The 12,642-nt window shown below is 47.5% G+C and overlaps 1 protein-coding gene across 3 annotated transcripts in view; it reads right to left on the bottom strand.

The window, feature by feature from the left end:
* The window catches only part of NUP188 (nucleoporin 188), a 642,545-nt gene that overhangs the window by 413,296 nt on the left and 216,607 nt on the right, over window positions 1-12,642 (bottom strand). For all 3 annotated transcript variants that reach the window (XM_069237029.1, XM_069237030.1, XM_069237031.1), the window contains exons 10-11: window positions 7,114-7,228; window positions 6,539-6,739 (exon numbers count right to left, since the gene is read on the bottom strand). In XM_069237029.1, coding sequence (XP_069093130.1) covers window positions 6,539-6,739; window positions 7,114-7,228 — 316 coding nt within the window. The remainder of the gene's footprint in view (window positions 1-6,538; window positions 6,740-7,113; window positions 7,229-12,642) is intronic.

Here is a 12,642-nt window from a genome sequence, read left to right as displayed (position 1 = left end):
GTGGCAGGCTGCAATGAAAGTGGAGTTTGCGGATGAACAGTGGTGCTACAGCTGTGACACCACTGCTATGCTGTCACCCAACTACAGACTATGCCCGATACAGATTACGTTTCTGCGCAGGTTATACTGCACGCCCCTACTACTGTTTAGAATGGGTCTGTGACGGGACACCTGATGTGTGCATTGTGGCGCGGATGATGCAGACTTCCACAAATCTAGCCTGGTACTGCCCTGAAGTTGCCAGTTTTGGATTGCTGCTCTTGAGTGCGCTGAGGAGGTGACATGAAGAACAGTGCGTAGAGATCCATTGGTGGCTTTCCTGGGGAATATGTCAAGGGATATCTGGCCAGTATGTCCAAGCTCACTGCAACAATACTGATGCTAGTCAGGAGAGAAGCGGCTATGCACGGGGGCAGGAGAGACTATTCATGGCTGGAATGCTGCCTAAGGCACATATGTACTACAAGGTGCAGCTGGGCGAGTACTGGTCGTTGATGCTGCCCGGATCACGAGTGCAAGACATATGGGCCTGTGATATTTTTGGCATAGCATAGTTTTGTTTAACTGCACATGGCTTCATTGCTGAGCTGTCTGGAGGAATGTGATAATGTTCTGAGTTAACTGCACAGTAAAATAAAAAATAAAACAAATAAAACCCTTGACAGCTTCGAAACCCAACTGGCCACCAACCTCTCCCTCAAGAACATACTACCAAAGAAACAAGACACCCGGGTACTAGCTCTCTCTTCTAAAGAAAGTCCACCCATTTCTTCCAGAAAGCAACTTCAGAACTCCTGTTGAAGCACTCCGACTGCTGCATCTGGATGGTGGAAATTTATTACTCCATGGCCTCCAAGTCTACACACTCCTCGGGATCATGCTACAAGCTTAATGTCTCATCAAGGGCCTGAAGAAATATAACCACTTCGCCCACATCCTTGTGGGGCTGCACCTTCTTTAAAACTTGCAGCTTTATTTACAAAGCTATCATGTCCAGCACCACCGTTTATCCTGCAGACAAGCTCACCATCTCGGGTGGATCTTGGCACACCCAAAGCCAGGACACATTACACCTCCAGACTAAGAAGAGTCAAAAAAACAAAAAAACAAGACAACAGGTCTTTTCATCTATACACCCAAGATCTGGAACAACATCCCAGTATTCATAAGGACCACTCCAACTAGATCACAATACATTAACCATCTACAACACAGCTTCCTCTGTTCTCTGGTAGACGTTATATGCTGGTCTTTGACCATGTTCAGTGCTCTGCTCCCTTTTAACACATAAATACTCAGCGAAACAGCCTTTTCACTCTGTGACGGAGCTGAAATCTGCAAGAGAGGACATAAACCTCATGCTCATCCTTTAATACTTCCTTCATCCAGATGAAGTGTGTGTCAAACAAAACCTGCCACAGTGTCTCAAAGGATAGAAGAGAAATCAAAAGCACATCAGAAGAAAAACAGACAATAATGTACTTACTGCAAAAAGAAATGCAGAAATCAATGATAAAAACATCAAACGAGGCAAAAAAGACCACAGAACACAGATTTTCAACCCCCAAAGGCCCAAGAATGGCAACAATATTGGCAATCATTCCCTGGTGAGCCTGACTACCAAAATGCCTCAAAGACCTTGCACTGCATGATGGTAAGGCTGTCAAACGTCTGGGATTGTTTAAGGTGCAGTATCACTTTGGCAGTTTTGCTACTAAGCAAACCCTAGTGTCTTCTATATCATGAGTTATGATCTAGTCCTTCCTTCGGGGTTGAACTCCACTCACCTTTCTACTTTATTCTATTATTTTTCAATATCAGGGATTCCTGTTACAGAAGAAAAGGTTCCTTACCTGTAATCCTAGTTCTCCATCATACGTATTCCCTAGGTATGCATAAATAGCCCTCCTACCTCCCTGTTCCAGAGGCGCGGGTGAAAAAGATTTAGGAGTAGTGACTCTTCCATTGTAATTTTTCTAAAACAAACTGGCTCACTAACCCTGCGCTGCATGAAAGAAGCTAGTGGCTTCTGGAACGCTTAACAGCGCAGTGCCATGTTGGCATTGGCACCATTAGTGGTGTTTCCGAACAAATGTATTGCTCTGTAAATCTTTTTAATTTTAAAAAATAAAGAGTTTAAAAACTCAGAGAATAAACCACTTACAGGCTTACTTCTCTATTTAAAATCGTTTAGTAAGTGAAAAAAAGGTTTTTAGAAAAGGATCTGAGGACCATGAGTGCAAACATTCTACTGTTTATAAATAAAGAGGGAATCCTATGAAAGAGAAGTCAAGGTGTAGGAATGTGCCCCATTTGGCATGGTCACCCCCACTTTTTGCCTGGTACATGATGCAATTTTGACTGAAAGTGCTCTGGTTTCTCCTAACCAGCTCCCCAGTGCCAGATCTCTCGTCCTAAAACTGTACAATAGCTCCACAATTGGCATTACCTTTGGTACCCATGTAAATCCCTAGTAAACGGTACCCTGGTACCGGGGGCATGGGCACCAAAGAGGGTCCCCAAGAGCTGCAGCATATATTGTGGCACCCTCACGTAGCACATGCAGACTGCCCTTGCAGGCTGCGTGTCTTGATGCAGCTAAAATGTGAAAACACAACATGGCACACAGCCTGTGTGCCCTGTCCCCTGACACAGCACGCAATATATGTAAGACGCACCTACAGCAGGCCTTACACCCCTAGGCAGGGTGCATTATATTACAGGGAGGGCATACCTGCAAGAGCAGATATGCCCCTTTATGTATTTGTCAATTCTCAGACACAGTAAGTGAACAGTGAAGCCCTTTTAAGTACATGTGCAGGACACTGATGATTACGAGTTCCCCAGCTATATAATGGCTTCACTGAAAATAGGGATGTTTGGTATCTCGTAATAATATATCCTCACTGATTCCATTGATAGATTTATTAACACGGGCACCCAAAGGGCACCGCTGCCACCTGAAAACCTACTATCAGTGTGCGGACTGACTAGTTTTAGCCAGCTTGCCACCACCAGACAAGATTCTGGCCCCCTAGAGTGACAGCGTTTGCACTCGGGTGGTCAGAATCAAAGCCTACTCTAGGCGCGGTGTATACACATCCCACCCAACAGGATGACCTGCAAATCTGCATTCCAAGGCACGTGGCTTCAAAGAAGCCCGTCGATCTTGGTATGCAGATCTGGCTTCACTAAAAAGAAAGATGCTGACACCCCCCTCCCACAGGGCCCATTTGGCACCAGAAGAGGTGGAATATGTAGTATTCAGAGAGATGTGTCACCCTTAGGGTGAGCTGCCTGATGTGGACACCGCATTTAGAAATCTGGCATCTTGGTGTTTGCAGAAGTAGGAACTCTTGGGCAGGGTTATGCCCACTTCCCACAGGAAGTTGTCATATAAGGGGCATAGTGACCCATCGGCTACTGCCCTACACTCCACTAAACTCCCCTAAATTCAGTATTTAGGGGAGTCTCCGGCACCAGGAAATCAGAAATCAGATTCCTGCTGACCTACAAATGAGGACACCTAAGAGCTGCAAAAGCAAATTCTGAGGAAGAAGCACCTGACATGGTCCAGCCCTGCTGGCCTGTCTGCTGTTCCCACCGATTTGCGTCAAAATCATCCTGCAAGCTGCTGTGCCTCCAAAAGCCTGGCAGGCCTGTCTGTATTCAACAAAGACCCAGGAACTCCCGTACAGCAGAAGAGAGGCTTCCCTGCATCTTGCAGTCACCCCAAGAGACTCCGGACTGCCAAGACCCAACACCTGAAACTACCACTGCCCGTGGCGCCCTTGCCAGAATTTAGGTAGGCCAACGGTACCAACGCTCCCCCCCCCCCCCCCCCCCAAATCCCTCCAGAGGCAAAGCTTACTTGCCCACTGTGGATTCACCAATGCGACTTGCAGCCTCTGCTCGCAGGCCCCCTCAACCGCGAGTGCTCCAAGTGCAGAAAACCAGATGCCTCAGGACACCTCAGCACCTGTCGCTCCTGACCTGTGGAGAAGAGGACCAAAGGTGTTCCTCTGTCCCCGAGCATCTCAAGACTTGAACCTGGTGGGTCTCCTCAAATGGACTCCCTGTCTAAACCTGCAGCATCTTTTCAACCGGACCGATCACCATTGACTAACATTGGGCACCCAACACCGTACTACACCTCAGCAACCGGCCGCCCCAGTGCCGCCAGGTGTCATGTGTTGGCGTGGTCCTGATCCTTGCCCAGTACTTACCTTACGTCCAGGAGATTGGTCCCGTTAGTTGCTGTACTGTACCTGAATGCAGTACTTGTTTTCCTCTCCATAGGATAACACTGCAGCTTCTAAAAATTGCACTGTGTCGACTTTTGCAAACTGTTAAGATTTTGTTTTTGCAAACTGCACTTACCTGATCCTATTGACTCTGATGCCTTAACATATATAAAAATACTTGTTATTTTTGTAAATTGGTATGAATCTCCTTCCTGAGTCATGTATCTCATTTACTTACTGTGTGTGTATTTGCAGAAGTCTAACACTCCTCTCTGATGAGCCTAAGGCTGCTCGACCACACTACCCCCTAAAAGAGCACCTTGGGCTTGCTAGAGCAAGCCCCTGTCCACTAGTAAGGGAACCCCTGGACTCTCTGAAAGATATATGTCATCTCATCAGGGAGGGGAGAAAGTTTGAGGGTTGGGGTGGTGAGGGGAGGTTGATGCAGTGGGGTGCCTGTGCCCCTCTTGACCATACATGCGCCCCATTACACTGCAGCACTGGGCTGCTGTTACTTGCCTGAGCCCTAATATTCAGCAACATGTTAAATAAATGGGCAGGTTAACTGAAGGTAAAGTAACAAAGTACCTAAGGTGTCCTGCACCACTTACCTTTAGGAGCTTTTTCCTTTTGAAAGACATTTGCAACAAATGTGCAAAAATATGATAAAGTGTCTTTAAAATGTAAAAGGTGTATTTCATTAACAACCATAAGTGTTTCACGTCAGTACATCACAATATATCAGAGCACTGAGAAATATTTTTAATATAGTTTTCAAAGAAGACTTTAGAAACACTCATGCTTTCCTGCCCTGACAAGAATGCCCATAGTGATCTAAGAGGCAAGTCAGTTGTTATGTGCACCACATGGGTGGCATGTGTTGCTATTACAAAAGGACAACATTACAGTTTATTAAATGAAGCCCAAGATAAGGTTTTGTACAGCAAACATCCTGTATTTCGAGGTCCCCTTATTTGTGATAATGAAAAAAAATGAGGCAAAGTGAAACAAAACATTTGCCCAGGATCCCACAATTTGGTCACGTGGAGAAGCCGGACTGATCGCAGGTTTCCTGTTTTCAGATTGTGAAAATTCAGCCGCTAGATGTTCTTGCCTACCTTCGTCTACCCCCCGTTACAACCCTCTTTCCCCCAACCCCTGTCCCAGAAGCCCCCATCTGCAACCCTGCTGGCATCAAGGCAACTTTCGCTCATACTCCAGACCAAAGATTTTGGCCCCTGGGAGAACGTGAGTACTCATATCCTGATGGTGCACATTCTGGATGGAGTGAGACAAAGCAATCAGCTCATAAAACACCACGAGTGAGAAATGAGCTGAAAACCCTCCACCTGAAGAATGGACAAAGGTGCAACCTTTGGAATTACCATCTTTTTATCAGGATAGAAATACATCACTTTGTTTATTGAGGCGTTTTTCAAAGCTCTGTATTATCACCCTGCACTTCAGAGTGCTATCTTAGCACTAGAAGTTCTAGCTATACAGCATTTAAAGTACACATTTTATGCAATTATTTTGAAATACACTTCTGTGTGGTGTTTTAGGATATACAGTTCAGTTTCCCTAAGTGGGGTGTGCTTTAGCAGAGGTCCAAACCCTTACCCTTTGATAAGCATGTACTATCTGCTTTCCTAGGTTTGTAATAATCCTTCTCAAGGTTGGTGCTCATTACACAGTAAGGGAAACACTGGTACCACTCTATGCGACTTGAGAATGGATTACATCCATGAGTCTAGGTAGTCAAGCTGCGTTACTGACCCTTCGATTCTATGATAAATCCAGCACTGAGAACTCCGCCTGTTTACCAAAGCGACAGTCGACAAGGCCGGAGAGTAACTGCATCCAAAACTCAAAAGACTGCATACAAAGAAAGTAAAAACCTAAAACTTCTTAGGCCCAGACTCTTAATTATGCACAACTGGCAAGTAACCCTATCAGTACCAGCAAATGACAGAAACGCAAGTCCTCGGGTGCAAAGACTGAGATTTCATGGTCAGTAAAATGGGCACAGGGAAAGGTGGACATGTTAAAAAAAAAAAAAAAAAGCCTTTCTTGAAAGAGGGGGAGATGGACTTAATAGGCACAAACAACCACAATGAAATCATCATCTTCGCAATCAAAGTAACATGTAGATGTCCAATGCACAAGACATCCAAAGCCTCTTCCCATTCTAGTACACCACCACTAGTTGCGCACCCTTTAAGCTCTCCACGCTGCATACTGCCCCACTTTTAATGCCCAAGATCCCTTGCAGCATTCTGCGGACGCTAACTCACATTGTTTCCCCCACTGCCGAGGGTTCGCAGCATCTGTGTTAGGTGTGGGAATACATTCATCTGAATGGCTGTGCTGCCCATGCGCCGAATCACATGGCCAGATCCATCAGGGTTTAAGGTGTAACGCAGCAGGGCCCACGCCAGAAGCACGGGTGCATGATGAGGGATGTCTCCAAAAGTCAGCAACAGACTGTCCATTTCCTGGAGTGAAAGGAAGGAACACCAAGAAAGGTTGACTGGCCAAATGACTCAACATGGTTAAGGTGACAGTTCTGGTGATTTAAACATCTACCATTTGCCAGTCTAAAATACTTACTCTTTTTCATTGCAAATGCCTTCTGTTAGTGTTTAATTATAAATTTAATCTATGAGCGTTACAAGAAAGTAAGAATGAAGGATGGGCATTCAAATCTTTAACCAAACAGGCTGACAAATGTTCATGTATGAATGGGGGAGTGCGTGTGGGTTGGTGAAGGCCACGTCCAATAGATCTACCGGGCTTGATGCTGAGAAAGATCAGCTCACATTCATTCAAGCTACCGGGGGACGAGCAAAGACAAGGGCTAGGGTCTTACCTGGCAGATGATCTCTGCACTGGCAAAGGGGTGTTCATGTGCCCGGTCATCCAGGGCACACTGCTGCAGGGAGTACATGTCCATGCCCTGCACCAGAATCAGAGAGCTGAAGTAACTGCGGATGAAGGAAGGAAACATTTTTTAGTTCTGCTTTTGCTGATGACATATAAAAGCTCTCAGAAGTAATTGAGTGCAGTTATTTTTCTGACAATGTAGGAAGGAGAAAAATCAGTTCATTCATAGGAATGTTTGAGATCGTGTTTGTAAAGCCCCAGATTTTGAAGGATTTCAGAGATGAGGGGCTCTGTGGGATGGTCTGGCCTTGAGAATTTAATCTTAAGTAAAGGTAAATCTAGATTTTAAGTTTCCTTAGGTGTATCACTACCACCACCAACCACTTACAAATGGTGCCTGGTACTGACATTAAGCGAAATGGAATAAGCGTTAATTTCAAGTGCTGGCTGTATATCACAAAAAATGAAATGCTCAGCGACGGTGATCGATGGATGCAATCTGAGGTCTGTGAAACACCTTGACTGCGAATGAGAAGGATATATGCAATCTGGCAGTCTGTGAAACAGCTCCTGTCTGCTTACAGTTCACCCGGGGAGAAGTCTGGAGGAAAACTTGACGCCATTTGTAGGAAGTTGGCTCTGTATGTGCTATTTCAAAGTAAGGAATAGCATGCACAGAGTCCAAGGGTTCCCCTTAGAGGTAAAATAGTGGTAAAAATAGATAATACTAATGCTCTATTTTGTGGTAGTGTGGTCGAGCAGTAGACTTATCCAAGGAGTAGTGTTAAGCATTTGTTGCACATACACAAGACAATAAATGAGGTACACACACTCAGAGACAAATCCAGCCAATAGGTTTTTATATAGAAAAATATCTTTTCTTAGTTTATTTTAAGAACCACAGGTTCAAATTCTACATGGAATATCTCATTCGAAAGGTATTGCAGGTAAGTACTTCAGGAACTTCAAATCATCAAAATTGCATGTATACTTTTCAAGTTATTGACAAATAGCTGTTTTAAAAGTGGACACTTAGTGCAATTTTCACAGTTCCTGGGGGAGGTAAGTTTTTGTTAGTTTTACCAGGTAAGTAGGACACTTACAGGGTTCAGTTCTTGGTCCAAGGTAGCCCACCGTTGGGGGTTCAGAGCAACCCCAAAGTCACCACACCAGCAGCTCAGGGCCGGTCAGGTGCAGAGTTCGAAGTGGTGCCCAAAACACATAGGCTAGAATGATGAGAAGGGGGTGCCCCGGTTCCGGTCTGCTTGCAGGTAAGTACCCGCGTCTTCGGAGGGCAGACCCGGGGGGTTTTGTAGGGCACCGGGGGGGACACAGGTCCACACAGAAATTTCACCCTCAGCGGCGCGGGGGCGGCCGGGTGCAGTGTAGAAACAAGCGTCGGGTTCGCAATGTTAGTCTATGAGAGATCTCGGGATCTCTTCAGCGCTGCAGGCAGGCAAGGGGGGGGTTCCTCGGGGAAACCTCCACTTGGGCAAGGGAGAGGGACTCCTGGGGGTCACTTCTCCAGTGAAAGTTCGGTCCTTCAGGTCCTGGGGGCTGCGGGTGCAGGGTCTCTCCCAGGCGTCGGGACTTTAGGTTCAAAGAGTCGCGGTCAGGGGAAGCCTCGGGATTCCCTCTGCAGGCGGCGCTGTGGGGGCTCAGGGGGGACAGGTTTTGGTACTCACAGTATCAGAGTAGTCCTGGGGTCCCTCCTGAGGGGTTGGATCGCCACCAGCCGAGTCGGGGTCGCCGGGTGCAGTGTTGCAAGTCTCACGCTTCTTGCGGGGAGCTTGCAGGGTTCTTTAAAGTTGCTGGAAACAAAATTGCAGCTTTTCTTGGAGCAGGTCCGCTGTCCTCGGGAGTTTCTTGTCTTTTCGAAGCAGGGGCAGTCCTCAGAGGATGTCGAGGTTGCTGGTCCCTTTGGAAGGCGTCGCTGGAGCAGGATCTTTGGAAGGCAGGAGACAGGCCGGTGAGTTTCTGGAGCCAAGGCAGTTGTCGTCTTCTGGTCTTCCGCTGCAGGGGTTTTCAGCTGGGCAGTCCTTCTTCTTGTAGTTGCAGGAATCTAATCTTCTAGGGTTCAGGGTAGCCCTTAAATACTAAATTTAAGGGCGTGTTTAGGTCTGGGGGGTTAGTAGCCAATGGCTACTAGCCCTGAGGGTGGGTACACCCTCTTTGTGCCTCCTCCCAAGGGGAGGGGGTCACAATCCTAACCCTATTGGGGGAATCCTCCATCTGCAAGATGGAGGATTTCTAAAAGTTAGAGTCACTTCAGCTCAGGACACCTTAGGGGCTGTCCTGACTGGCCAGTGACTCCTCCTTGTTGCTTTCTTTGTTCCCTCCAGCCTTGCCGCCAAAAGTGGGGGCCGTGGCCGGAGGGGGCGGGCAACTCCACTAAGCTGGAGTGCCCTGCTGGGCTGTGACAAAGGGGTGAGCCTTTGAGGCTCACCGCCAGGTGTCACAGCTCCTGCCTGGGGGAGGTGTTAGCATCTCCACCCAGTGCAGGCTTTGTTACTGGCCTCAGAGTGACAAAGGCACTCTCCCCATGGGGCCAGCAACATGTCTCTAGTGTGGCAGGCTGCTGGAACCAGTCAGCCTACACAGCTAGTTGGTTAAGTTTCAGGGGGCACCTCTAAGGTGCCCTCTGGGGTGTATTTTGCAATAAAATGTACACTGGCATCAGTGTGCATTTATTGTGCTGAGAAGTTTGATACCAAACTTCCCAGTTTTCAGTGTAGCCATTATGGTGCTGTGGAGTTCGTGTAAAACAGACTCCCAGACCATATACTCTTATGGCTACCCTGCACTTACAATGTCTAAGGTTTTGCTTAGACACTGTAGGGGCACAGTGCTCATGCACTGGTACCCTCACCTATGGTATAGTGCACCCTGCCTTAGGGCTGTAAGGCCTGCTAGAGGGGTGTCTTACCTATACTGCATAGGCAGTGAGAGGCTGGCATGGCACCCTGAGGGGAGTGCCATGTCGACTTACTCATTTTGTTCTCACCAGCACACACAGGCTTGTAAGCAGTGTGTCTGTGCTGAGTGAGGGGTCTCTAGGGTGGCATAAGACATGCTGCAGCCCTTAGAGACCTTTCTTGGCATCAGGGCCCTTGGTACTAGAAGTACCAGTTACAAGGGACTTATCTGAATGCCAGGGTGTGCCAATTGTGGATACAATGGTACATTTTAGGTGAAGGAACACTGGTGCTGGGGCCTGGTTAGCAGGGTCCCAGCACACTTCTCAGTCAAGTCAGCATCAGTATCAGGCAAAAAGTGGGGGGTAACTGCAACAGGGAGCCATTTCTTTACACAAGCCCCCCCCAGCCCACAGGCCAGGAGACTCAGCCAACGCTGGAAGAGTCTTCCTAGTCTGTCAGGCGAGGAAGAGTAGAGGAAATGGCTGGTTTGTTGCAGGGCCTACTCTGCCTTACATCCTCCTGTTCAGGTCATTCCCTCTGGGGAACTGACCCACTTCCACAGTGATAGGACCTAGTCTGAACTGCCTCTTGTCTGTGCTTTTTATGTCTTCACCCATTCTCTCTATTTTGAGGTCAGAGGTATCCACCTCTGCTAATCTTATCTTAGCCAAGGTCACCCCTAGTTTACCCAAAGAGGTTACCCAGAGCTGGAGTAACCCCACCATGACCAACAGGGTCAGGGGGCCTAACTTGTTATTTGGCATGGGGTCAGACCACCATGCCAAGGATAGTGCAGCCATAAAGGCTAACACCCAGCAGAGGCCACTGACAGCTGTCAGTGCCCAGAACCACACCTTTAGCTCTTCACCTAAAAGGGAAGGGGCTAAGTTACAGGCTTCTTTGGGTTCAGGTTGCCTGTCTGCTGTATTGGAGTGGGGGGTTACCACATCTTGTAGTGAACACCCTTCTTCCACTCTTTCTTCTGTTAGCTGAGGAGCCACCCACTCAGGTTTAACAGTTGCCTGACTAGCCAGGACTTCTTGTGGGTCAGGTTGGACTTTATCAGGGCCATTTTTGGAGTTCTCCCCTACTGGAGCAGAATCTCCCTGGCTTGCTGTAACCTTGGCTAAAGGTTGTCCACCCTTCCTACTCTGTTTTCTTTTCTTCTTCTTCTGGGGCCTGCTTGCATTTACTGCAGAGGCAGGACTTCCAGAAACCTTGGGAGAGGACTGGCACTGGACCAGTTCCTCTCTTGAGCTCTGACTAACCTCTGGGTAGTCATTTCCAAGGAGACAATCAAGGGGGAGGTCTGTACTGACTACTACCCTTCTCCAGCTAAGAGTGCCACCCACTTCTATGGGTACTAAAGCCACAGGCCTCTTAGTGACCCTGTCTAGGCTAACTCTTACCCTGGCAGTCTCACCTGGGATGTACTGGTTTGAGAGCACCAGCCTGTCATGCACAATAGTGTGACTGGCACAAGTGTCTCTCAGGGCAGTGGTTGGGATTCCATTCACCAGTAGGTGGTGGAAGTGTCTACTTCCCTCTGGAATCTCCAACTCACCTGTTGGGCCCTGTTTCCAGTTGAAGGCTATGAAGACCTCCTCATCTGAGGAGTCATCTCCCATGGCTACACTGGTTACCCCTGGAATTTTGTTCTGGGGTTTGTTTTTGGGACAAGAAGTGTCCTTGGTGTGGTGCCCAGACTGTTTACAGTTGTGGCACCATGCCTTAGTGGCATCCCAGTTCTTACCCTGGTACCCACCTTTGTTTTGGGTTGTGTCTTGGGGCCCACCCACCTGTTCTGGTTTTTGGGGGCCTACAGAGGACTCTTTTTCTTTGTTTCTAGTGTCACCCACTTTCTCCTGGGGAGTTTTTGTAACCCCTTTCTTTTGGTCACCCCCAGTGGAAGTTTTGGTTACCCTAGTCTTGACCCAGTGGTCTGCCTTCTTTCCCAATTCTTGGGGAGAAATTGGACCTAGGTCTACCAGATACTGATGCAACTTTTCATTGAAGCAGTTACTTAAAATGTGTTCTTTCATAAACAAATTATAAAGCCCAACATAGTCACACACTTCATTTCCAGTTAACCAACCCTCTAGTGTTTTTACTGAGTAGTCTACAAAATCAACCCAGGTCTGGCTCGAGGATTTTTGAGCCCCCCTGAACCTAATTCTATACTCCTCAGTGGAGAATCCAAAGCCCTCAATCAGGGTACCCTTCATGAGGTCATAAGATTCTGCATCTTTTCCAGAGAGTGTGAGGAGTCTATCCCTACACTTTCCAGTGAACATTTCCCAAAGGAGAGCACCCCAGTGAGATCTGTTCACTTTTCTGGTTACACAAGCCCTCTCAAAAGCTGTGAACCATTTGGTGATGTCATCACCATCTTCATATTTTGTTACAATCCCTTTGGGGATTTTTAGGATGTCAGGAGAATCTCTGACCCTATTTAAGTTGCTGCCACCATTGATGGGACCTAGGCCCATCTCTTTTCTTTCCCTTTCTATGGCTAGGAGCTGCTTTTCCAAAGCCACTCTTTTGGCCATCCTGGCTAACTGGATGTCCTCTTCACTGGGGTTATCCTCAGTGATTTC

Source organism: Pleurodeles waltl, chromosome 6, assembly GCF_031143425.1.
Source record: "Pleurodeles waltl isolate 20211129_DDA chromosome 6, aPleWal1.hap1.20221129, whole genome shotgun sequence".
Taxonomy (NCBI): domain Eukaryota; kingdom Metazoa; phylum Chordata; class Amphibia; order Caudata; family Salamandridae; genus Pleurodeles; species Pleurodeles waltl.
The sequence above is the reverse complement of the archived record's forward strand: the minus strand, read 5'-3'. Positions and strand labels throughout refer to the sequence as shown.